Source organism: Phyllostomus discolor, chromosome 13 (assembly GCF_004126475.2).
Source record: "Phyllostomus discolor isolate MPI-MPIP mPhyDis1 chromosome 13, mPhyDis1.pri.v3, whole genome shotgun sequence".
Classification (NCBI taxonomy): Eukaryota; Metazoa; Chordata; class Mammalia; order Chiroptera; family Phyllostomidae; genus Phyllostomus; species Phyllostomus discolor.
The window spans coordinates 44,392,354-44,414,326 of NC_040915.2; the positions used below are offsets into that span (position 1 = coordinate 44,392,354).

The 21,973-nt window shown below is 68.1% G+C and overlaps 1 protein-coding gene across 5 annotated transcripts in view; it reads right to left on the reverse strand.

The window, feature by feature from the left end:
* LOC114509516 (MLX interacting protein) overlaps window positions 1-21,973 on the reverse strand; it is a 51,063-nt gene that overhangs the window by 5,464 nt on the left and 23,626 nt on the right. Inside the window, exons 2-18 of one of the 5 annotated variants that reach the window (XM_036013825.1) lie at window positions 15,979-16,085; window positions 15,398-15,483; window positions 14,186-14,275; window positions 13,848-13,889; window positions 13,322-13,493; window positions 12,538-12,627; window positions 11,948-12,039; window positions 10,478-11,135; window positions 9,999-10,117; window positions 9,698-9,879; window positions 9,303-9,307; window positions 8,948-9,075; window positions 8,357-8,458; window positions 8,148-8,275; window positions 7,872-7,995; window positions 6,483-6,612; window positions 5,960-6,387 (exon numbers count right to left, since the gene is read on the reverse strand). In XM_036013825.1, coding sequence (XP_035869718.1) covers window positions 6,266-6,387; window positions 6,483-6,612; window positions 7,872-7,995; window positions 8,148-8,275; window positions 8,357-8,458; window positions 8,948-9,075; window positions 9,303-9,307; window positions 9,698-9,879; window positions 9,999-10,117; window positions 10,478-11,135; window positions 11,948-12,039; window positions 12,538-12,627; window positions 13,322-13,493; window positions 13,848-13,889; window positions 14,186-14,275; window positions 15,398-15,483; window positions 15,979-16,085 — 2,377 coding nt within the window. In that variant the 3' untranslated portion in view covers window positions 5,960-6,265. Of the gene's footprint in view, window positions 1-5,959; window positions 6,388-6,482; window positions 6,613-7,871; window positions 7,996-8,147; window positions 8,276-8,356; window positions 8,459-8,947; window positions 9,076-9,302; window positions 9,308-9,692; window positions 9,880-9,998; window positions 10,118-10,477; window positions 11,136-11,947; window positions 12,040-12,537; window positions 12,628-13,321; window positions 13,494-13,847; window positions 13,890-14,185; window positions 14,276-15,397; window positions 15,484-15,978; window positions 16,086-21,973 lie in introns of those variants that run through there. The other 4 variants (XM_036013827.1, XM_036013824.1, XM_036013826.1 and 1 more) reach the window with 4 other exon arrangements.

Genomic DNA, 21,973 nt, shown 5'->3' on the forward strand with positions numbered 1-21,973 from the left:
CGCCGCAGAGTTGTTCATGGAAACGCGGGCCCCTGGGCCGCTTCCCCAGGAGCGAAAATCAGTCAAGACGAGATCGCGAGGATATTAGGGGGGCGGCTGAGGCAGGAAGCAGACGCTTATCTCGAAGCTTTTCCCCTTTTTAAGACATGATGGGTTTTTGAGCCAACAACTCGCTGACACAGAACATCTGATCAATCAGAACACCCCACTTCCCCAGAGTTCTCGTGAACTGTCACTCTGCGGCTTTGCAGGAGCCGTCCCCGACCCTCTGAGTGCCGCAGCGGCAGTACGTGTGCGACTCGGGGAGCGGAGCTGAAACCACGGCGCTGCTCACGATCCACACGGAGGGGCCTGGGTTTGCCCGCGCGCGGGGGCAGGGGCGCGGTGCCTGCGAGGCAGATCCGGCCCTCCGTTATCACCGATAAAATGCACGCTGCATACAGAGGCTCACGATAGGGCTCTACCTCTGTGCACGCTGCGGTTTTCCGAAATGAAAAGATAAAGCGCGCTCATCGAAATCCAGGACGGGCACGACCACACCAGCCCAGAGAGGCTAAGTGCAGACCCTGTGCGTGCCGGCCGGAGGCGCCAGAGTGCGCCTTGGCCCTGCAGAGCCCGGTCCACATCCGGATGAGGTGCTTTCGGATGCCACGTGGAGAATTCCTCACCCACTCTAAACCTAACAACTGAATTTTACGAAAGTTGACTTTGTACTTACATTATGTCATCGTAGGAGCGACCTTGAAACCTCGTTGGACACCCGTGTTAGCTTGCCCCCTCACACCCCGATGCCTGAGGGTCTGACCGGGGTCCCACCCCTGCACTCCGGGGCGAGGTGGGCGGGGAGACAGGACGCGTGGTGGGCTCTCCCCAGCCCACACTCACCGGGAGGCCGTGAGGTGCACCCTCATGGGCACGCGGTGGGTGACGAGGGTGACGTGGGGCTGGGGTAATCGTGGCAGGACGGCAGGGAGGTCAGTGTCCCTGGAAGACGTTGAGAAGGCACACCGGGCAGGGGCCTGGTGTGGGGGACGGAGGACGTGAGGGTCTCGTTCAGGCTGGGGGCACGGAGAGAGGAAAACAAGGTGGAAGAGGACCCCTCAGCCTTTCCACTCCGACGTGTCACACCTCGCCTGGGTGGTTTCTTCTTCCTCCGCCGGCGGGAACCCCACCACAGCCACCAGCCGAGGGGTGCCCGAGAGGGGCGGGACGGCTCCTGTGCCTCCTCCTCCCCGGACCCTGACCACCCCCCACGCCCGCCTGTCTGACTCCACCACCGCCTCACGCTGTGACCCGTGCCCGCCCTCGCAACACGGAACCCAACCGGGGGCAGGGCACCCATCCTGCTGGCCAGAGGGTGCGCACGCACCACCCCTCGCCCCGGCTAGGCCCAGCCTTTGTTTTGTGCCGTGAGCCGTTTCCCTCGGGGGAGGCGTGGGGCTCGACCCCAGACAAGTTTCGGTGGGGACACAGGTCTGTCTGGCGGGTGGTACAGCAGGCCGCAGCTCCATTCGGGGGGCCAGCGTCTGCGGGGCTCGCCTTGCGCGTCAACCCGCCCTGGGGCTCGGGAGCTGGGCTGGGGAGTGGGGTACAGAGAGGGTATGGGAAGGAGGAGCTTCTACATCAAGATCATCAGCATCTTCTCAGCACAAGAGACTTATCCGCTGGTCAACTTCTGGGCATTTTCTGTCCAGGGGGATTGGGCTCATGGGGTGGGTGGCAGGGAGGCCACGGCCCGCCTGGGGCCACCAAAAGGACCTGTCCAGCCCAGGGCCAGTGTGGCCACGCGGGTGCTGACCTCCCCCTTTCTGGGTGCGGCGCTGCGGTGCCGTCCGCCTGCGTCGCAGGGGAGCGGAGACAGGCAGTGTGCACCGGCTCTGCTGAGCTCTGACCGCCTGGCCAGGTCACGCACGGGTGGAATCTGTCCCATGTGGGTCCCTGGCCCTTTGGGGGCGGAGGCCTCTCTTGGGGACTACCGTCTTCCTGGGACGAACCCCCAGGACCCACCGCCCGCCTCAGGGCCCACCTCCACCCCACCTCCACCCCAACGCCTCCAGCCCAGGCTTGCAAACCCGAGGCTTGCAGCTCGGGGGCAGCACGGGCACCACCGCTCTGTCCTGGTCTCCTTTCGCTGCTCCCCCCGCCCTCCAGCACGACAGCAGGGTGGCACGGAAGACCACACACCACAGGGCTTTTCCAAAAAAAACAAAATATGGATTTTTATTGTCTCAGATGCAAATATAGTTTTCGAACTGCATTGTAGTGTTGAGTACAGCTGGTGGCGACGTGCTTCTCGGCGGCGGGGCGGAGGGCCTGCCCCGGGGGTGTGACCCCTGGGCTCCGGTTCTCGGGTCCCAGGCAGCGTGTCTCCTGAAGGGGCCCGGGCAGCGTGGCCGAGCTCACACCCTGAACCGAAACCCGAAGAAGGGGCGGAACGGGGTGCATCGGCCTTGGGTGGCAGTGAGGCGAGCAGCAGCAGCCGCCTTTCCAGGCCGTGAGGGTCGGCGGTGGTGTGGCGGGCACCCAGCCCGGCCCCGTGTCTCGGGGAGCCCTCAGACCGTCCACCTGCGGGGCGTAAACTCCAGGGAAATGCATGAAATGTCAGCGTCTCCCAGCCCGCCCCCCCCCCCTCGGAGCAGCAGCCTCTGCTCAGAAACGCAGAAGAGAGTTCTTCAAATCGGCGACACCCACGGTCGACTACGGCACCGAGGGTTGAACTGGGAGACGCAGGTGCATTTTGCTACATGATTGGAAAGGAATTTCACAAAAATAAAATGCCAATAAGTACACGCACACATGCACACGCACTCACACGCTGGCTTGTGCAAGCACACACACACACACACACACAGGCAAAGCCAAAAACCAGTATAAAAAGAAGCTCCCTTTTCGGTCTCCAAGGCTGACTCCCACGAGCCAGGACAGAGAAGCAGCCCCGGGCGGCGAGCCGGGGGTGCCTTGTCCTCAGAAGGGAAAGAGAAGGGGCTCCTGACCCGTGCGGAGGACCTCGGGGTGCCCCCGGAGCCCCTCCGAGTGTGCGCTTCTGAGCTCCTCTGGCCTCGCGCTCCCCGCCCCTCCCTGCCCCAGGGTCGGACATGGGGAACATCTTTAACGTGGGAGGCATCAGGGCGCCCAGCCCACACCCAGCTGGCATCCCTCACCCCCCACCCGCCACCCCAGGGCTCTCCTGACTCCCACCCCCACCGGGCTCCGGCGGAGGGGCCCTTTGCAAAGGCAAGTCTAAGGAGCCAGAGGCAGGGGCTGCACCTACCGTGGGGCGTACGGGAAGCAGCGCGCCTCCAGGGAAAGGCAATCCTCTCTCCGGAGAGAGTGCGGCCCCACTGGTCCCCAGACAGCAGGACAAAGACCTCCAGGGGACCAGGGGTCCCCCAGAGGGGGAGGGGCTGTGGACAGTGGGCGGGGTGCCGAGGCAACGGGCTGGGCCCGCCCGCCAGGAGCCGGCAAGATGAAAGGCCTGAACCTCGGCCGCCCACCTGGGACTAGCACGAAGGGACACAGGGGTGCGTGGCCCTTCCTGGGTACCAGGGTCGGGAGAGGATGTCACTCACCACCACACCCCCTCCCCAGGGGCAGGACAAAGGGCTGATACCACCCCAGGCCCCACGTCCCCCTGTGAATCAAAGCTGATGTTTCTATGGCCACAGCAAAGCAAAACCAAACCTTCAGGCCTGACCTCCACAGAGGGGAAGTGGGGTCAGGTCACAAGGACAGGAAACTTAGAAAGTCAGGTGCCCAAGGACACACCGGCAACCACTGACCTCCCCCACCTCCCACAGCGGCTCCGGCCGCCCTGGGCCCCGCCCCTCCTCCCGTCCTCCCGCCAGCGCGTGCTCCTTCCACGGACACTCCTTCCCCACCAGTGGCAAATGCCTCCACTGGGCTGCCAGCCTGCCCCAGGGCCGGGCTGCTCCCGAGGGGGCGACAGCCGGGGCATCGCCCGCCCGAGAGACGGGAGGGACGGGCCTTTCACTTTTCAGAAAGCCCCAGGGTGGCCCCGCCGCGTCCCCACTCATTGTGAAAGCGCCAGCCGCCGCGCGCGGGGGGGCTGATGGCACAGAGAGATTTCACAGAAATGCTCGCAAAGATTTACGCGCCAGACAGCGGCCTCTCTTCTCGTTTTCGGTCTGGTTTCCGCATTATCAGCGTGTCAGCACTTCCACAGGGAGCAGGGGCAGGGGTGGGCGTGAAAAGCAGTGTAAACAAACGGCAGCCCACGGTCAGCGTCCGCCGGAGGCCGGAGGCCCTGGGGGCCGGCCGGCCAGACCCGTCAGGCAGGACCCGGGACGGGCGCGCGGGACGGCGGGACGCGGCCCCGGAGCCGCGTGAGCAGGAGCACCGAGAGAAGGGGCTCGAGCAAACACCTCGAGACGGAGACGAGCGCACGGACAGACGATGGACGGACATGGACACACACACACACACACACATTCACATCGCACGCAGCCGACAGCCTCAAACACGCAGGGAGACGGGGTCTGACGCCACACCAGGGGGAGGGGAGAGGTAGGCCGGAGAGGAGGCCGGGTCTACATTCCACGGAGCTCTGAAAACGCCGACGCCCGGCGAGCGGCGGGAGGCAGCGGCCGCCGGCGGGGTCTCGGAAGGCACGGGGTCTGCGGAGGGGCCCTCGCGGCCGCGTCTGCCTGCTCCCCTGTGGCCCTGGGGGGCTCTCGGTCTTCCCCTTCGGAAGGGGACTTCGCGTGACCCTGGGGGCAGCGACGGCTCTCCTGCCGCATCCCAGGGGCCGTGAAAGCCCAGCCCAGCCTGCCGGGAAGGCCTGTAAACACGATTTCTGGGGAGGCGAGGGTGCCGCGTGCGGCTCCCGTGTGAGCTCGGGGCACAGGCCGGGACAGGTGACGGGCGGTGGCCCTCGGCCGAGGTGGCAGCGTGGACGGCAGCCGGGAGAGGACCCCCACGGCTAGGGTGGCCAGGCGGTTCCCCGAGCACCGTCTGTGGGCCTCCAGGAACCAGGGGGGCCTCCAAACGCACTGGAACTTGAGGAGGTAGCTGTGGTCCCCCTCACACGGCTCCCAGGCCCCTGGAAGCCCACCGGGCACCACAGTCCCCTCCTCTGGCTGCGGGGGTCGAGGAGGGCCAGCCGGCTCTCTCAGCTTCACAGCAGGACAACAAAGCACGTCCTTCACAGGGAGGCGAGCCGGGCTTCCTGAGTGGGGAGCGCCCTTCCCCGCGGCTCCTCCCGCACGACCGGGAGGACCTGCCGGAGAAACCCCCGTGCTGTGTCTCCCTCCGCCCACCCGCTGCGGTCCCCGCACCGGACACCGTGGCGCCCCAGGTGTCCTCTGCCTGCTCAACTCTGAGCCCAGTGCATTCCTGTCTGACCGGGCGATGCCGAGGGACAGCGGAGGCCGGCCCCCTCGGAGCTCCGCCCGTGGACACTCAGCGTCTTCCTGCGAACACAGGACGGGGTGGTCTTTGGTCCAAGAACCGGTGCGGGGCTGGCGGGTGAGCGGGCGCTGAAGGGCGAGCGGCCGGCGGCAGCACCGCGGGGCCCGTCCTCTGAACGCCGCACCCGAAGGGCCCGCGTGCGCGTCCGGCCGCTGCTGGCTCGGCAGAGGGCAAGGGCGGCGGGGCCCCGCCGTGGGCTGGCGCCTGGGAGGCCGAACCAGAGCAGACGGGGTGCCCGGGAGGTTCCGGCCGGGGCCGCGGCAAGCTCCGCTCGGTGTGCGCTCCCTTCTCGCCCACGTGCCCTCGCGCACCCTCCGCCCTCGCACGCGGGAGCCCTGAGGGTCTCGTGGCAGCTGGCGGGGCGCAAGCCCAGCTGCTGTCCAAGTCCGTCACAAGGTCGGAGTTGGAGAAAGGGGGAGAGGCCTTCCAGCCGCCGGGGGGCGGCGCGGAGCCGGGCAGTGTCACTGCGAGCAGACCGGCCCAGGACCGGGCAGACCCGGAAGGGCCTGGGTTCTCCAACTCCAGCGGTGGGCGTGGCCCGGCGGGCGGGGCTGGAACCGCGGCGGCCTCCTCCGTCCGGCCGCCCCGCGGGCAGGGGAGGCTGTTGACCGAGGTCGCCGAGGGGCAGATTACAGCACGGGGCTCCGAGGACGGGCTACTGCTGCCGGCAGGACCCGAACCTGCTTCAGACCTGAGCGTGCCGCCTGCGGCCGGCTGGGCCGGCGGCGTCGGAGGGCAGCCCCGAGGCTGTGCATCCGGAGAGGCGCGGGGTCAGCCTCCGCTCCATAGGCAGGGAGGTCTCCGCGGCGTCCTGTGCGCACGCACCGCCCCAGCGCGGCTAAGACTCCCCGGGCCTCTGGCCGATCCTGGTGACGGCCTGTGCGGCCTGCTCGGGCAGCTGGGACGGGTCCGTCAGGATGGAGGTGGTGGTGCTCAGATGGCGCAGGGTGCTCAGCACGGCTGGAAGGCAGGGCGGGGATCAGCCTGGGGGCGCTGGCACGGAGGGTGACCGCCTCCCCCCAGAACCCCCCACCCGCGCACGGCACCGCACTCACTCGGCCTGAGGACGGGCAGGGCGCAGTGCCGGTCCAGCCAGGACAGCACGGTCCGCTGCAGCTCCTCCAGGCTGCTGGTGGACACCGCCCCCTTGAAGGACTCAAACAGCGGCTTGATGATGATGCTGAACTGCACGGCCCGTGGGTTAAGGGAAAAGGAAGCGAGGAGCACGGCCTGTGGCCGACTTCCAGTCGGGAGACAGAAACCTGGACGTGCAGAGTGTGTCCTGCACTCGCCTACGGCGTCTGCCTAACCCCGCTTGGCTGCCGGGCCGGCTGGAGGCAGGGACGGGCCCCAGAGCCAGCACCCTCGGCCGATGCCGGGTGGTGACGCCCTGGTCAGCCCAGTCGGGCAAGCGTGCCTCGAACACGCCGCACCCCCAGAGCACCACGGCCTCGCCTGGAGCGTGCCGGAACTCTGACACCAGCCCACATCCGGACAAGCCCACCCAGCAGCGATTTCCCAGCGTTTTCCCCGAGCGGCACGTGATCACTAAAATTCTGCGGCACAACAAAAAAAAATGTACTTTTTTTGACTCTCTGACCAAAAGATAAAAAAGAAGGGCACATCTTCGGTTGGGTTGCACGGACGGCTCCCGCCGTGCTGGCTGCGGGCCGGCTCTCACTGGCCGTCGGAGGGAGCAGGGGCCCGAGCCTCGGGCGTGGCGTGTCCTGAAAGCTCTCGCTGGGGAAGCGCTGCTGCGGCACAGAGCCCACCTCAGGAGGGAGCATCAAGGGGCTCGCCTAGTTCACCCCCCGCACCACCTCTGCGCCGCCCGGAGGCTGGAGGACCCCGACTACCGCGTGTCGGGGCCGTCCGCACGCCAGGCCGAGTGAGGCTGCCCGCTCCGAGGCAACGGTGGCTGGGCGGGGAGAGGCGAGGCCTGGGAGGGAGGCCTGGGCCCCGAGGCAGGGCCAGCACACAGGCGCACGCGCCTCGTGGCGGCGGGCGGTCGGGGCCTCGGCGCGGGCTCAGGCTGTGCCCCTGGGTTTGGGAGCCCCGGCTTCCCATCTGTCCGTCCCAGGACGGCACTCACCCTGCCCCCCCCCCCCATCGGACGACAGTCCAATGTGTCCCAAGGGCGTGCAGGGAGCTGGGATGTGCCTGACTGGACGCCCCTCCTGCAAGCGGCTCTGGCACTGCCCTCCCTCGCGAGGACCCAGAGCGCGCTGCCGGCCCGTTCTGCCTCCTGAGCATCCCCGAGCCAATGCCAGCCCCAGAGCGCACGGCGGCCCAGGGCCCCGTCTCGCGAGTGGAAAACCGGCCTCGCTGTCTCCACGAACTCAGCGACAGCCCCTCACAGGGACTCTCTCTAAGGGACCGGCGTGTGGCCGTCTGGGGTGCTGGCCTGGGGTGGGGTGGGGTGGGCAAAGGGCATCCAAAGATACAATCCAGAACTTCCAGTTCTGCAGGGTCCGGCTCTTCACGTACTCGTCGAACATGCCTGTCATGTGGTCGCACTGGCGCCGGGCGACGGGGACCCCTGTGGCCGGCAGCAGCTGCTGGCAGGAGCTGGAGGGACAGGGAGAGTCGGGGGACGCTCGCTCGGGGCCGCTGGTGACACACGGGGGCCCCGGAGATGGTGTGGGAAGGAGGGGACGACAGACAGCCCCCCAGGGCCGCTGCAGAGAGGTGCCGCCCGCGCCCCCAGGCGCCCGCCTCACATGATGGTGGCGTTGAGGGCCTCGACCTCGTCCCGCAGCCGCCGCGCCTCCTCCTGCATCTGGCCGCGCTCCTGCTGCAGCTTGGTGATGTACTCCACCGTCTTCTGCAGCGTGATGGCGTGGCTGGTCTGTGGGCGGGGGGCAGGGGGGTCAGCGTGGCGCCCGGCTGGCCCGTCGGTGCTGCCCGCCCCGGCCCGCAGGCAGCTCACCAGCTTGGAGTTGTTGGAGATGAGGCCATTGAGGGTGTTGAACCCCATCTTGATGTTGAAGCGCCGCTTCTGCTCGGCCGAGATGTGCTTCATCTGCCGGCTCTGGGGGTCGACCGCCGCTGTGACCGGGCCAGACCGCAGGGCGGGTGCCCCGTGCCCCTGCCCTGCCCGCCCTCCCCACCTGCTGCTGACTGCCGGGGGCGGGGGGAGGGCAGGCCAGGGCCATGGCCAGAGCCAAGGGGAGGGGTGACAGGAAGCCGAACGGTCCCCACGGCAGCCGGGAGGGGACAGGAGGCCCTGGGAAACCTTCCCTGCGGCGTGGAGATGGCACCGAAACTCCCGGCGGGGAACAGACGCCGACTGGGCGCGCCCCGGCTGCCCGCCGCCCCCTCACGGGGGCCGCTGCTGCCTCCCCAGGCCGGGGGAGCGGGCTACATCTCAGAATTAAAGCAGCGCTGTCCACGCGTCAGAGGCCAGCCCAGCCCGGGTGTCCCTAGTGAGGGACGCGGCTGATCCCAGGGTCCCAGTGGCCCCCGGAGCCTCGTCCCCCACCCTCCCCGGGGCCGCGAGACCGACAGAGGCGCACGCTACCTTCAGCACGGTCGAGTTCTTGGGGTCCACAGAGCACTTCCCTGAGCAGTTGTTCTGGGGGGACTGGGGGCTAGGGCTGTGCTCTGACGCGCACGGCGAGGCCTGCCCTGAGCTCCCGCCATCCCGGCCTGAGGGAGCGGAGACCCACCCCCTCAGGCTCGGGTCTCCGGGGGCTTGGGAGAGCCCTGGGAAGGGTCCCCCCAACAGCCTCCTCCAGAGCCGCCCAGGGGTCTGCACAGGGTCTGTGAGGCACTCGTGGGCCCTCTGTTCTGGTCCTTAACACGCCACGGCGCCCCCGACCCCTGGACTCCTCAGGGGTCACTGGGCTACCGGGCAGAGCCCGGGCCGCCCTGACTGTGACTGTCTCCTCGACGAGAGGCCCCCACTGGCGACGGGCTGAGACGACAGTGCCAGGTGGCCGTCGGGGTGACCGCTGATGCAGAGACAGGCGGGGCGGCGCCTGGGGCTGCAGTGACCCCGGGGCTCTCTGGGTCGGGGCTGGCTGCTGGGGGCCAGGCCTCCGGGGAGGTCGCAGGAGGGGTTCCCACGCTCGCTAGCCCCACGCGGCAGCCCACCTGCCCTGTGCCAGGCGCTTCCCCAGCCTGGGCCAGCGGCGGGCACGGGAGTCCTGGCTGCTCGCCTGCCACCCCGGGCTCCATCCGGGGCCACCCCATGGGTGGCCTCCCCAGTCCGGGGGTGGGCCGGCTCACAGAGTCCCCGCCGCCCCCGCCGCAGGGACACTCACCAGACACCGCAGCGGGGACCGGGACCTGGGGACTGCCACCACGCAGTGGGGCCTGCTCGCCCTTCACCAGGGCGTCCGGCCCGGAGCCAGGGGAGAAGAGCCGGGAGACGGGGGCGGGCTGGCTGCTGGCGGCGTGGCCCAGGTCCGTCACCAGGATGCCGCCGTGGAACTCAGCGACTCCAGGAGCCTGGGGCGACACACGGAGACAGGGGTGACTCCTGAGCGCAGTCACGCTGCACAAGAGCCACGCGAGAGCGGGGGCCGCAGTGCGGGCGTAAGGAGGCCGTGGCCCGGCCAGGCCCTCACCCGGGCGATGGGCGCAGGCGTGATGACCACGTTGGACGGGGGCACGGTGGAGGCCAGCATCCCTTCCCGCTTCAGAGGGCCTGTCATGATCACCGTGGGCGGCGGTCCCGAGAAGGCAGCTGCCAGAACAAGGGGGCGGCGATGGGGAGGCCGTGGGGCCTCGGGGCCCACTCCCGACGCGGCATGGAGCCTGGGCGGCCCGGCTGCGGGGACCCCCGGCCCTCTGCCTGCCACGGGACACAGCCTTCCTCGGCACGGGCCACCGGGAGACCAAGCCACCACGGCGCCTTTTCCGGTACCGCCCCCTTGGTGCCTCACACCGGGCCGAGACCCGCTCGCAGAGAACGGCGCCGGGGAGAGGAGCACCCACGGGGCCAACCGCGGGCGGCACTTCGCAGCCCCTCCTCACACCGTAACGCTCGCGTGTGTGTGTGTCACAAACGTGCGAGCCTCGGGGACGGGCCCCCCCGCCGACTCACCTTGGGTGATGCACGCGTTCTTCAGGACCAGGGACACGGGCTCCGGTTTGGGAGCAGGCACTATTTTGGGGGGCTGCTTGGACCTCCCTCCAGTCAAGGACACAGGTTTGGGGTGCGCAAAAGTTAAACGGGGTTGGGGAGGCCGGACGGCCGGCGGCTGGGTGAGCGGGGACAGCGTCAGGCCGTGGGCGGGCGCCGAGGGCGTGGGGTGGTGCGTGGTGATGACCAGGCCCTGGCTCGCGCTGAAGGTGGTGGCGGAGGCGCCCTGCGGCAGGGTGGCGGAGGCCGTGTGGGTGGCCACAGCGGGGGGCTTGCCGGCTCCGGCAAACTTCTGCGGCTGCAGGAAGGCGGGTGGGGCCGGGGGGCTCAGGGCCGTGGCAGGCGGGGGGACCAGCGGCACCGCAGGGGCGGCGGGCGGCGGGCCGGGGCTGGGCGCGAGCACCGGCACGGGGAACACGGGGTGGAAAGGCTGCGGGGCCCCGGGCGGGGCCGTGGGGGGCCCAAAGTCTGTAGGCGGCAGGAAGGGGTCCCCGGGCTGGGAGGCGCCTTCGCAGCCCGGCCTGTCCGCAGGGTCCAGCGAGGTGGCAGCGGTGGGGGACGCGATGAGGCTGTCGGGGAGGCTCACGGTGGGGAGGGCGGCGGGGGGCAGGATGCTCTCCTGAAGGGGGGGAAGGGGAGGGAGTGAGGGAGGGGCGCAGGGACCGAGGTGGGCGCCCCACCCGTTCCTGCCCACCCGGGGGCGACGGCTCCGTGTCCCCCCGGGGTCTTGTTTCCATCAGGGACTGAGTGCCGGCCCGGGCCTCAGACACGGCGACGGCCTGCACTCGGCTGGCCCGCAGCCCGGGGGATCCTGTTTCTGGAGCCCAGCGGGGTCCCCCAAAGTCCCTGCCGTCTTCAGTTACAGGGCAGAGGCAGCCTGGCTCGCAGCTGCTCCTGGGGGTTCCCTCAGGACAGTCTCGTGTGTCAGCTTCTGGGGAGGTTGCCTCTTCCCCAAAGGGAAACGCCGTGAGGATGCGACTGCTTGGGCCCGTCTCACTCTCGACGGGAGCCGCTCCCCCGGAGCCAGGGGGGAGGGGCGAGGGGCAGGTGGGCCAGGTGACTGGTGGCCAGCAGGGTCCAGGCGCCCGCCCGAGGGCCCCACCAGGGCACGGGGCCCGCCTCGCTCGCCCCGCAGCCGCGGCGCCTGCCCTGTGCACGGCCGGGTGAAGGGAGGGCCCAGAGCTTCTCTTTACGAGTGACCCCGTCTGTCTTTGCTGTTTGCCGGCCCGTCTGAAACGGCTGCCGGCAGGCACGTGCGTTTACGGAGCCGGCCCCCGCCGCACGCACCTCTGGGGTGCTCCCGAGGAGGGCTGGGCAGGTTTGGGTCCGGGTCTGCCTCTCGCAGCCCCCCCGGCGCTCCGCTGAGGGCCGCGTGGACCTGGTGGCAGAGGTCTCCCGCCCGGCCCCGGGCCCCTCCCCAGCCCCCTCTACCTGAGCAGGCGGGCTGCTGGGGTCCGGGGCGGGGGCCGAGGCGGGCGCCGGCAGCATGGAGCCGAAGATGGAGCGGCTGGAGGAGAAGAGGTCTGAAAGACAGCATGGGGGGGGTCCTTCTGAGCTCTGTGCGCACACCTCGGCCTTGCGTCAGAGCCCACACAAGTCAGGCGACGACCCCCACCTCATCCAGGGCAATGCCATGGCCAGAGAGCACCCCCCCCCGGCCGCCCCCATGGGAGCCGCACACTAGTGTGGCTCTGAAACAGGCCTGGCCCTGGCACCCCACCCCCTCTCACAAAGGCGGGAGCTCAGGGGCCATTCTGACTGCTGGGAGCCGCCGGAGGCAGCCGTGCGGCCAGCGCCCCCTGCTGCCGAGAGGGGGAACTGCTCAGGGTCTCGGGGCAGCCAGAGGCTCTGGAGGCCGGGAGGAGGAGACCAGCGGCCCCCAGGAACCATGTCCCGGAACAGAGAGGCCTCCCAGGCCCTGTGGCTACAGCCAAACCAGAATGCAGCCCCAGGGGGGACGATTCCAGGCCCCCCCCACCCTCGCACACTCCGACAGGCCTCTCCCCAGCCCACGCCCTCACCCTGGAAAGGCTCGAAGGTGTCCATGAAGTCCAGGTTGGGCTGCAGCGGGATGAGCCCCGGCTGGATCATGTCTGCGTTCCCCAGGTGCGCTGCGAGGGGCAGAGGGGGCACAGGAGCCACTCGGCCTTCACCGTGGAGCGGTAGGGGCACGCCAGGGGCCTGGCATGGACCTTCCTAGACCTGCTCACATTCTAGACCCTTCCAGGGAGAACTGTGTGGGCAGCTGGCGGGGGTTTCTACCCCCCCTCCCCATGGGTTCGTGGCTGCTCTCCACCCTCAGAAAGCAGGAAAGAATGTGAGTTTTCGCCAGGAAGGTAAGTTGAGCAGGAGGAAGAGACGCTGCCAGGAGGCCGTAAATAGCTCTGCGGGGCCGCCCCGCCTCCCGCCCAGATCCGTGGCCTGTGGGCGCTTCCCCAAGGAGCTGACCGGGCAGCCGAACGCGGCCAGCTGGGAGGCCCTGCCCGGGGATGCTTCTGATTCCCCTTACAGTGAGCCTCAGGCCCCGTGACCTGGCCGAGGGACGGGGCCAGAAATGTGAGGCTGACTCAGACCCACCGCCTGCTGCCTTCTCCCGGTGACGCCACGGGCGGACAGCTGCCCAGTGCGCACGGCCGCTCCGTGTGCGCGGCCATCAGGTGTCCACGAGGCCGGTCACGCCTTCCCCTGCTGCCTGCTCTAGGCCAGCGACCGCAGCAGCTCAGGGGAGCCCTGGGAAGCCTGTCCCGGGGCCATGAGGGAGGAAGCCGGCCGGGTGCGGGAAGTTGGGGGTGGGGGAGGGGCTACCTATCTCCCGGGGGTTGGGCCAGGCCACCGGCGGGTGTGACGACAGTGTGGAGAAGAGCGTGTCGCTGAACTCCGACATGAGCATCTCCGTGTCCAGCAGCGGGTCCTCCTCCATCGGGACGGGGGTCTTCCACCCATCCCCGTGTTTGCTCCAGTACAGCATGTCGTCATCCTGCAGCGACACGGGCGAAGGCAAACGGAAGCGGTGCTGGCGGCCTCGGTGTTCCGGCTCTGCCGAGTCGGGGCCACGCCTCCCCCTTCTGCCCCCACGGCGGGGGCTGCCACTGGGGGGTGGGAGGGTGGAGAACTGCGGGAGGGACCCCCTGCAGCCCACCCAGCAGGGAGCCCACCCTTCCCCTCAGCCCTCTGCGTCCTTCCTGTGATGAGGGGGTGGCCCCCCTCCAGCTGCAGGGACAGCCTGTGCCCCGCCCCCGCCACAGGGCTCACTGCTCAGCTCCCCAGTCACTGCTGCTTCTGGTCACAGGGGGTCCCCGGGAGGGCCCTCACAGCGCCCCAACTCCCTCACCTGGGCCAGGCTGGAGAGGTCCTCATCCTTGTGCTGCTGCAACTGTGGAGGCAAGGAGACGGGGGACAAGGGGGTCACCATGCTCAGCCTCTCCTCCCTGAAGTGCATGGACTCCGCAGGCATCCGGGCGTCTTCCTGCGGGGAGGCAGGCTCCCCGGCACCCTGGGCCCGGCCGAGGACTCCTGGCCGAGCAGGCCCGCCCCCCCCCACCCCCCGGTGGCTGCAGCACCGGGCTCCACCCGCAGCCACAGGGCCAGCAGCGGTCTGAACTCAGAACCCAGTCCCTCCCCTCGACGGGGATGTCCCCAGGGTGCGCTTCCTGGAGCCCGGGCAGGTACCCTCTTCTTGAAGTAGGTCCTCCACTTGTGGTACTCCCGGATCACGACCTCGATGCGGCTCTTCCAGTACTTCCCCTCCGTGGTGATGGCCTGGGGGGACAAGTGGGGGACAGGCGCGGGTCAGGGCGCAAGGGTGCCGTGAGGACCCACACAGCCACCCCGGACGGAGCTGAGTCCGACGCCAGACCGGCAGGCAATGCTGGGCGCCCCGGCGCGGACAGCCCCACTGTGCGCCCACAGCCTCCCACACGGGCGAGCCCTGGCCTGGGCTGCAAGTAGCCCCGAACTGAAGACGCTCGCGCGCCGTGACCTGCGGTGACCCGGGGGCACCAGCGGGGGGGCCCTGAGGGCCTGGACGGGACGGGGCCCCTCAGAGACCCAGGGGCAGCGCCCAGGATTCCAGGAGCCAGTCCTGCCACTTCTCCCCAGGACCACGACGCGCAACCGCCGAGGTGTCGGGCGGGGAGGGACTGACTCCCACGAGCACCTCGCTCACTGAACCGCTACGCAGGGCCTGCGTGCCTCCACGACACCCTTGACGTGCTCTGGTGACACCGAGTCCAGGACGGCCTCAGGGGGCCCCCCCCCCGCTGTCAGCCCCCGGCCACAGCCCAAGTCCCCCGTCACCGCGCCGTGCATCTCCGGTGGTGAAGAACCCTCACAGTGAGCGACACAGTGTCACCCCCAGACCTGACTCAAGGACTCGCTCCGTGTCTCGTGCCAGACGCCCCGGCCCCTGCTGACGTCCCCCCTTCTACCACCGAGTCAGACGCGCTCAAACAAGGTCAAAGCGATGCGGGTGGGCGCCAAGGAAAGGCGCCTCCCCTCCCCCGCACGCCAACCTCACTCCGGGAGCCGCCCACGAGGAAGGTTTCTGAGTGTCTCCCAGACACTCACCAGGCCTGTGTGGTCACAGGGACCCACTTTAAACAGTAACATAAAAGCGCTGCCGTGCGGCTTCCCTTTCCCCATCCCCCACGCCCTCGCCTTCCCGGCCCAGGGCGCACGGGCCTGGAGGCTGCGCTTCAGTGGGGGAGACGGCCCCCCCTCCCTCCCTGAGGCTCTGGGAGGCAGCAGCGGTGCTCAGCCGGCCCCAGCACCGGTCCCCCAGTCTCCCACCACTGGGGGGCCCAGCCCTCAGTGAGCTGCTTCCCCCGAGTGACAGTGACTTCCTTTCCTGGCCACCCCGGGTCACGGTCACGCGCCGCCTACCTCCGGCCGCCGGTGCTCATCCACCTCCACGGAGCCGTCCAGCGGGGTCACGAAGTGGCACACGGGGTTGCTGCGCTTCTCCAGATCTGGGGGCAGAGGGGGGTGGGCACCGTCTCTGTGACGAGACCCCGGAGGACCCCTGCCCTCTACCCACACCCCCCCCTCCAGTGGGGCCTCCCACGTGTCCTTCCCTTCTCTCCCCCTCAGAAAGCGAGGTCTCGGAGAACTGAAGGGGCCCAGGCTGAGAGGGAGAACCCGGGACCGGGGCGTGGGGAAGAACGGGGGTCCGGCTCGTGGAAAGGACGGCTGAACCCCCGCGAGGCCCCAGGCGCACGACCGGCAGCCACCACCTGGGGAGGCCCGGGCCCGGCCCGCGTTTCCCTGGACCTGCTGGACACGGGAACTGCTCCCGGCGCTTTGAGAGCCACCACCCTGCTGCGCCCCCCCGCCCCCCCTGCAGAGGACCCAGACTGTGGGCGCCCTCCTGACACGGGCCACCACCAGCTTGGTTTCCCGTCCCCGCAGGCGGCCCGCCGAAGCCCAGGCCCCCACCCAGAGCCTCGGGGCGCACGGGCACTCACACTGGATGTACCACGCCCGCCAGATGGCGTTGTTGAGCCGGATCTTGTCCCTCCACTGAAGCTTCAGGCCCTTGAAATTCTTCCACTTTGGGGACACCAGCTTCCCACTGCAAGGCCAAAAAAGAAAAAAAAAAAAAGAGAGAAACTCAGCGGCTCCTCTGAAAACGAAAGGGCATCGGAAAGTGCCCCTCCGTCACCCCAGGCCCCCAAATTCTGGACGTGTCCATTCCAAGCCAGGGGGGAGACCTGATGGAGTAGACAGGTCATGCTGGGAGTCCTTCAAAGGGACATGGAGGTCAGGGGTCAGAGGAGCGGGGCTGGCCCCAGCTGCTGACCCCTGCTGCAGGGTGAGGATAGCCTATTCTGCCCACATTTATGCACGGCTGTGAAGTTTTCAATAATTCAAAGTTAAAAAGGAATCTGTTCATTTCATGACATACTTATATACAAAATCACACGTACCCCCTAAACTTAGACAATGCTGTATGTCAATCAACCTCAATAAAGCTGGGGGCGGGGGAAGCAGCAATCTGCTGGCCACGGATGAAAGCCACGCTCCTTCCGCCCGGCCCGGCCCAGCCTGGCCCACCTCCTTCACCACCAGTCCCTGCCAGGCACCTAGCGACACAGACGCCAGGGGGCCTCCTCCCGCCCCCAGGCCTCTGCACACGTGTCCTCCGGCCTCACGGAGCTGCCGGTGCCCCTGGCCACCCATTCGGGACACCCCTAGAGCACCACCTCCTCTGAGCAGGCACCGGCCCCCCAGGTGCTGCTCCCACCTGGAAGCCCGCTCCCCCAGGCGGCACCGTCCGTCCCTGCACCTCCCTCCATCAGACCGCAGCCTCCAGAGGGCGGCCCCCCGGGGCGGCGCTCGCCCTGAGCGCCCAGCGCACGGCGGAGGCCCGGGCAGCACTTCTGCGCCAGTGAGCTCAAGGGCCCTGCAAAGGCAGGGTACAGGCCCGGAACGTTCCCCGGAGGCGTGGCCTTTTCGGACAGCCCGGTTTTCCGAGGGCCGTGCCAGGGGCAGCGGGCGCTGCGCTCCCCTTTTCCAGACGGCTGGAGATGGAAAAGACACTATTTTTGGTGCATGCCGAACGCGGTTCTCCAGGTCCTCCTGGCTGCAGGCCACAGCCCTTCGCCGCCTCCAAATCCACTCAGAAAGCTCGAGTGACAGGCAGAGGCGTGCCAACGGGCACGACAGCTGAGGTCTTCAAAGGCAGCGCCCGTGCTGTAAACCTCAGCTGAACCCGACAACCTGGGCCGCACGGCGGAGGGCCTGGCTGCGGCCCTGGCAGCACCTCCTGGCTCTGCCCTCCCGACCCAGCTGGGGCCAGGCTGGGGACCGTGGGATCACACTGGCCAGGAGGCTGGGACCACCCCCTCCCGCCACCGAGGAAATGTCACAGCGCACCCTCTTGGGATCTGCGAGCAGACAGACAGCAGCAGCCTCGGCGAAAAGGGTTCGGGGCGTCACACTGGCCGCACCCCTTCCTCCCCCCCTTCGCTCCCCCACCCAGCGGCACTGGGAACCCAAGCCCACAGGGCTCAGCTTTCGTTGAAGCTCAACAGCCAGCGGCTGAGCTCGCGTTCCAGAGTTCCTGCCGCACGAGTGCCTCCTAACGGGGCTTTTGCGGTCACTCAGCTTCTCTGGCACGCACCTCCTGGGTAAGATCAGAACAGTGCCATCACCTCCAGAGTGTTTCAAAAGGATTAAACGTGTATACACACATACAATGGGTGGGCCCTAGAGCACAACATGAACATATTAAGAATCACCTCAAGCTCTGCCTGGTGTGGCTCAGTGGAGTGAGCGCCAGGCTGCGAACCAGAGGGTCGCCAGTTCGATTCCCAGTCAGGGCACGTGCCTGGGTTGTGGGCCAGGTCACCAGTAGGGGGCGCACGAGAGGCAACCACACATGGATGTTTCTCTCCGTCCCTTTCTCCCTCCCTTCCTCTCTAAAAAATACAAATACGTAAATAAGAATGAAAAAGAACCACCTTAATGATTTAGACTGGTTATTGCCCAAAGGCCTGAGTTGTTAACGCCCCCTGGCCTGGAAAGCCCTCTCTGGTGGGAGCCACCCGGGTCACGGGGCCCTCCTTCTCCGCAGGAGGGAAAAGGTGGCGCGTGTGCAGGCTCTCGACGCCGGTGAGCGAAGGCCTGAGCCAAGGTCCGCCCTGAGCTCCACGCAGCTGCAGAGCCGCCTGCCCCTCGTGGAGGAACGGGAGGGACGCAAGGGACGCGGCAGCGGGGTCCCCTGCCTGAGGCACATGGCCCACCCACCCACGGAGCGCTGCACAGGGGAGCGGGGGACCCCGGGAGCCTGTGGAGGGACGGACCGGCCCATCCGAGCAGTCGAGCAGTCGGGGAGGCTCTCCAGAGGAGGTGACCCTGAGCCAAGGCCTGGAGGGCAGGAGCCTTGAAATGAACCCAGGAGGGAGGGAGAGGCCGCTCCCTCGGCCTGGCCTGCGGCGGCCCTGCGGTGGGCAGAGCACGCCTGTCACTGCGGTGGAGCACCCCGGGGTGGGGGGAGGGCTGGAGCCTGGAGGGCCCGGGGCGGTGGGGGGTGGGGGGGGCCTTCCGACCAGGCTGCGGAGTGGAGGACACCCCAGGGCGCAGCAGGACCCACTGCTCCGCAAAGCCAACCCTCTCCCCTCCTCTGTGAGACCTCTCCGCAGCCCGCGGTCTAGACAGGCAGGCAGTTCCAGACAAAACAAAGCAAAGCAGAAAACGGTCCCCATTTCTGGATTTCCTCCACAGGGAAACAAACACCCCACACTTCTAAAACTGACAGCCTCTTCGCTCCGAAGCCCGGGACAAACGGCCGCTGCTCTGCGGCTGAATCCAGAGCCGGCGCCTGCCACCCGCAGAGGACGGCCGCGGAAGGGCCGCCGTGGAGGGGTTCTGCCGCCCGCCCCGCCCCGGTTCAGTCCGTCGCCCGGCCGAGGCCAACTGGGACGCTTCTGCGTCCGACTCAGGGTCATGGCACCTTTCTTCTCCAAAGTGTACCTGCAACACACGCGGGACTTTCTGAGACCACTGGCTTCCCCCCGGGTAGATGGAGGACTCCTTCCCACCTTAACCTCCCAAACCTGCCCCCCCCCCCCCCCCCCCCCCCGTCGATGCCGGTGCAGCTCCTGGCCCTTCCCCAACAGACCAGTGACCCTGGGGTCGCCTCGGGCCCTCCCCTCAGGACCAGGGAGGTCGAGGCCTAGGTCTGACCCGTCCCAGTGCAGTGCCTGGCACCTGGGAGCTGCCCACCCCGCCATGCCGCATTCCCGGGAGACAGGTTCAGGACCGGAAACAGCAAGTTCACGGCACAGCACGGGTCCCTCTCCAAACTCCTGGTGAACATCAGGCCAACTGAATTCTTCAGGTCTGCCAAGAGACTGCTGCGGAATGGAAGTCCACGTGCAAGCCTCGCACGGACCGGAGCTGGAATTAAGACCAGGGGTGTTGGGGGCCGGGACAAGCCTGAAACAGGCTGATGCAATCATGGAGAAGGATTGCACCTGCACAGACAGGATGTCTGCGGTCAGAAGCCATGCGAACGCCCGACCAATCAGTGCCTTGATCACGCGCCTATCAGCGCCTTGATCATGCGCCTATCATGCATAAGCCATGCGAACGCCCGACAAATCAGCGCCTTGATCACGTGCCTATCATGCATAAGCCATGCGAACGCCCAACCAATCAGCGCCTTGATCACGCGCCTATCACGCGTCCCTTAACCAATCCCAGCTAAGAGCACGCCCCAAGCCGCCAATCAAAGCTACTTCCCCTTTCTGCCTTCCTCTATATAACTCCCTCCGTTTTGAAATAAAATTTGCAGCTTGATCAGAACTCTTTGTCTTGCTGCCGTTCTTTCGCGCCTCCTGTCCCATCCCTCTTCATCCGTTACAGGTGCATCGGCGGACCCCGTGGACTGCCTCGCGGGCCGAGGCACAGGGGAGGGTGGGGCTGGGGCTGGGGCTGGGCCCGGGACTCGGGACTCGGTGGGTCTCCGGGTGGCGTTGGCTCCTGCCTCCTAGCCAGACCACCGTCTCCAGAAGCAGCAGCGGAGGACTCCGGGGGCGGTCTCGGCGAGTCCCACACGCAGTGGGGCCCCCTCCCGGTTTGTTCAACGGTTCCCGCGTGCTACGGGGCACGCCTTCGCCGCTCCTAGACTCCCAGGAGCAAAGCATCCCCGGCCCCTACCCCCGCCCCCGCCCAGCGAGAGCGGGCACGCCACCAGTGAGTGTGAGGGGCAGCAAGCTGCCCACCGAGGGCCCACGCTCGCCCGGCGCTGCTCCTACAGGGCCCGGCAGGCAGGGAGGCCGGCCCCAGCCCAGCTCTGCCTGGAACCACCTGGAAAGGCAGCCTGGGGCCCCTGACAGGCTGCGTGCTCCACCTGGTCGGCATGAAGGCACGGTCATGGCCAGCACCTGCGGCCTCCTCGGCTCAGCACACCCACCACCTCAGCCGTGCTGGAGCATGCGACCCAGCGGCACTGCGCGCAGCCACGGCGACGCTTCACGCAAACACAAGGAAACGTGGGGCCCTGTGTGTCCGGCCTCTTTCCCTCGGCGCAAACTCCCCAGGGTCAGCGAGCCACAGCGTGAGTCCACACCTGGTTCCCTTTCACGGCCCAGTCGCGTCCGCTCAGTGGGTGGCCTGTTGTGTGTGCTCCTCCCCCGGCCACTCAGCACTGTGAACAGTGGGGCTGTGCGCCCCCCGGGCCCAGAGCTCCGGCGGGGAGACAGGCCTGCTCCCCGGGCCGGCCCCGGGGCCTAAGGACGGGCAGAAACAACGGTGGGCGCCCGTCTGTGGACGCATTCATGATTCACACCCCTGCCCCACGGCCGCACGGCTCGGACCGAGCCTGCTCGCCCACGAGGGCGCGGCGGGAAGGCCTCGTTAGAGGGGCGCTGAGCTGCGGTGCTGTCTGCGGGGGGCCGGGGGCTGCCCACCGCATGGCTGGGCCCCGGCGGGCAGCGGAGCTCTGCGGGCGGCGGAAGCCCACACCTTCGTCTGTGCTGGTCCACGGGCAGGACCCCCGAGAGGCGTTAAGCGAGGGAGACCCAAAGGGCAAGACACACTGTACGGCCAGCATCTGTACGTCTGACAGGGGGAGGGACGGGCACGGGGGGGAGGGGCAGGCACAGGGAAGGGCACACCAGAACCAGGTGGCCGCGAGACTCCCCCTTGGGGAGCCGATTTCAGGGATTCGGTCGGACACTTAACTTTTTGCTGGTTACCCTTTCGTGCTGTTTGACTGTGACCCGGGCACGTGTGGCCGTTTAGAAACTAACGAGGAAACCAGACGAGGCTTGGCCCATGACCTCAAGGGGCTCCTGGCCGGCCTGACCGGGGAGGACGGCCAGCACTCGGGCACTCGGGGCGCACGCCGAGTCCACCGGGAGGGGGGCCAGGGCCGCTTGAGCGGGGTCTCTAGCGGGCGAGTGGACGGCCCGCGCTCAGACGGGCCTCCCTTCCAGGCCTCCGACATCTTTTCTTCAAAAGAGCGGTCTCCGTTGGCTTTCCCTGGGACCTGGGCCTGGTTCCACCCGGAGCCGCGAGGAGCCAAAACCAACAGGCTCCACGCTGACAAAGGCTCATTCAGGAGCCAGGACGTGGGGAGCCGCAAGCGCCCGCCCGGAGCCGTGGGCCGCCCGCCCCGGCCCGGGCCCCGGCCCAAGCAGGGGCTCCGCCCAGGAGGCTCTCGAGGTTTTCAGGTCCTGCTCAGGCATGGGTCCACCCTGCTGCACCCGAAATTCATGCTCGTGGGTCACTTTGTGTTGTTGTGTATTTTTTTAACACTCGAAGCAACGAGCTGCTGGGGAAGCCGGCTCTCTCTGCAGGCGAGGGCAGCGCGGCCGGAAGGCGGCTCCCGAGGCCCTCCTCCCAGGTGCGTCCCGACCGACCGGGTGAGCAGCTGCCTGTGGGGTGTGGGTGTGTGCAGGTGTGGGAGTGTGAGAGAGAGTGCACACTTTTGCACGTGGCTTTGCCAGTGCG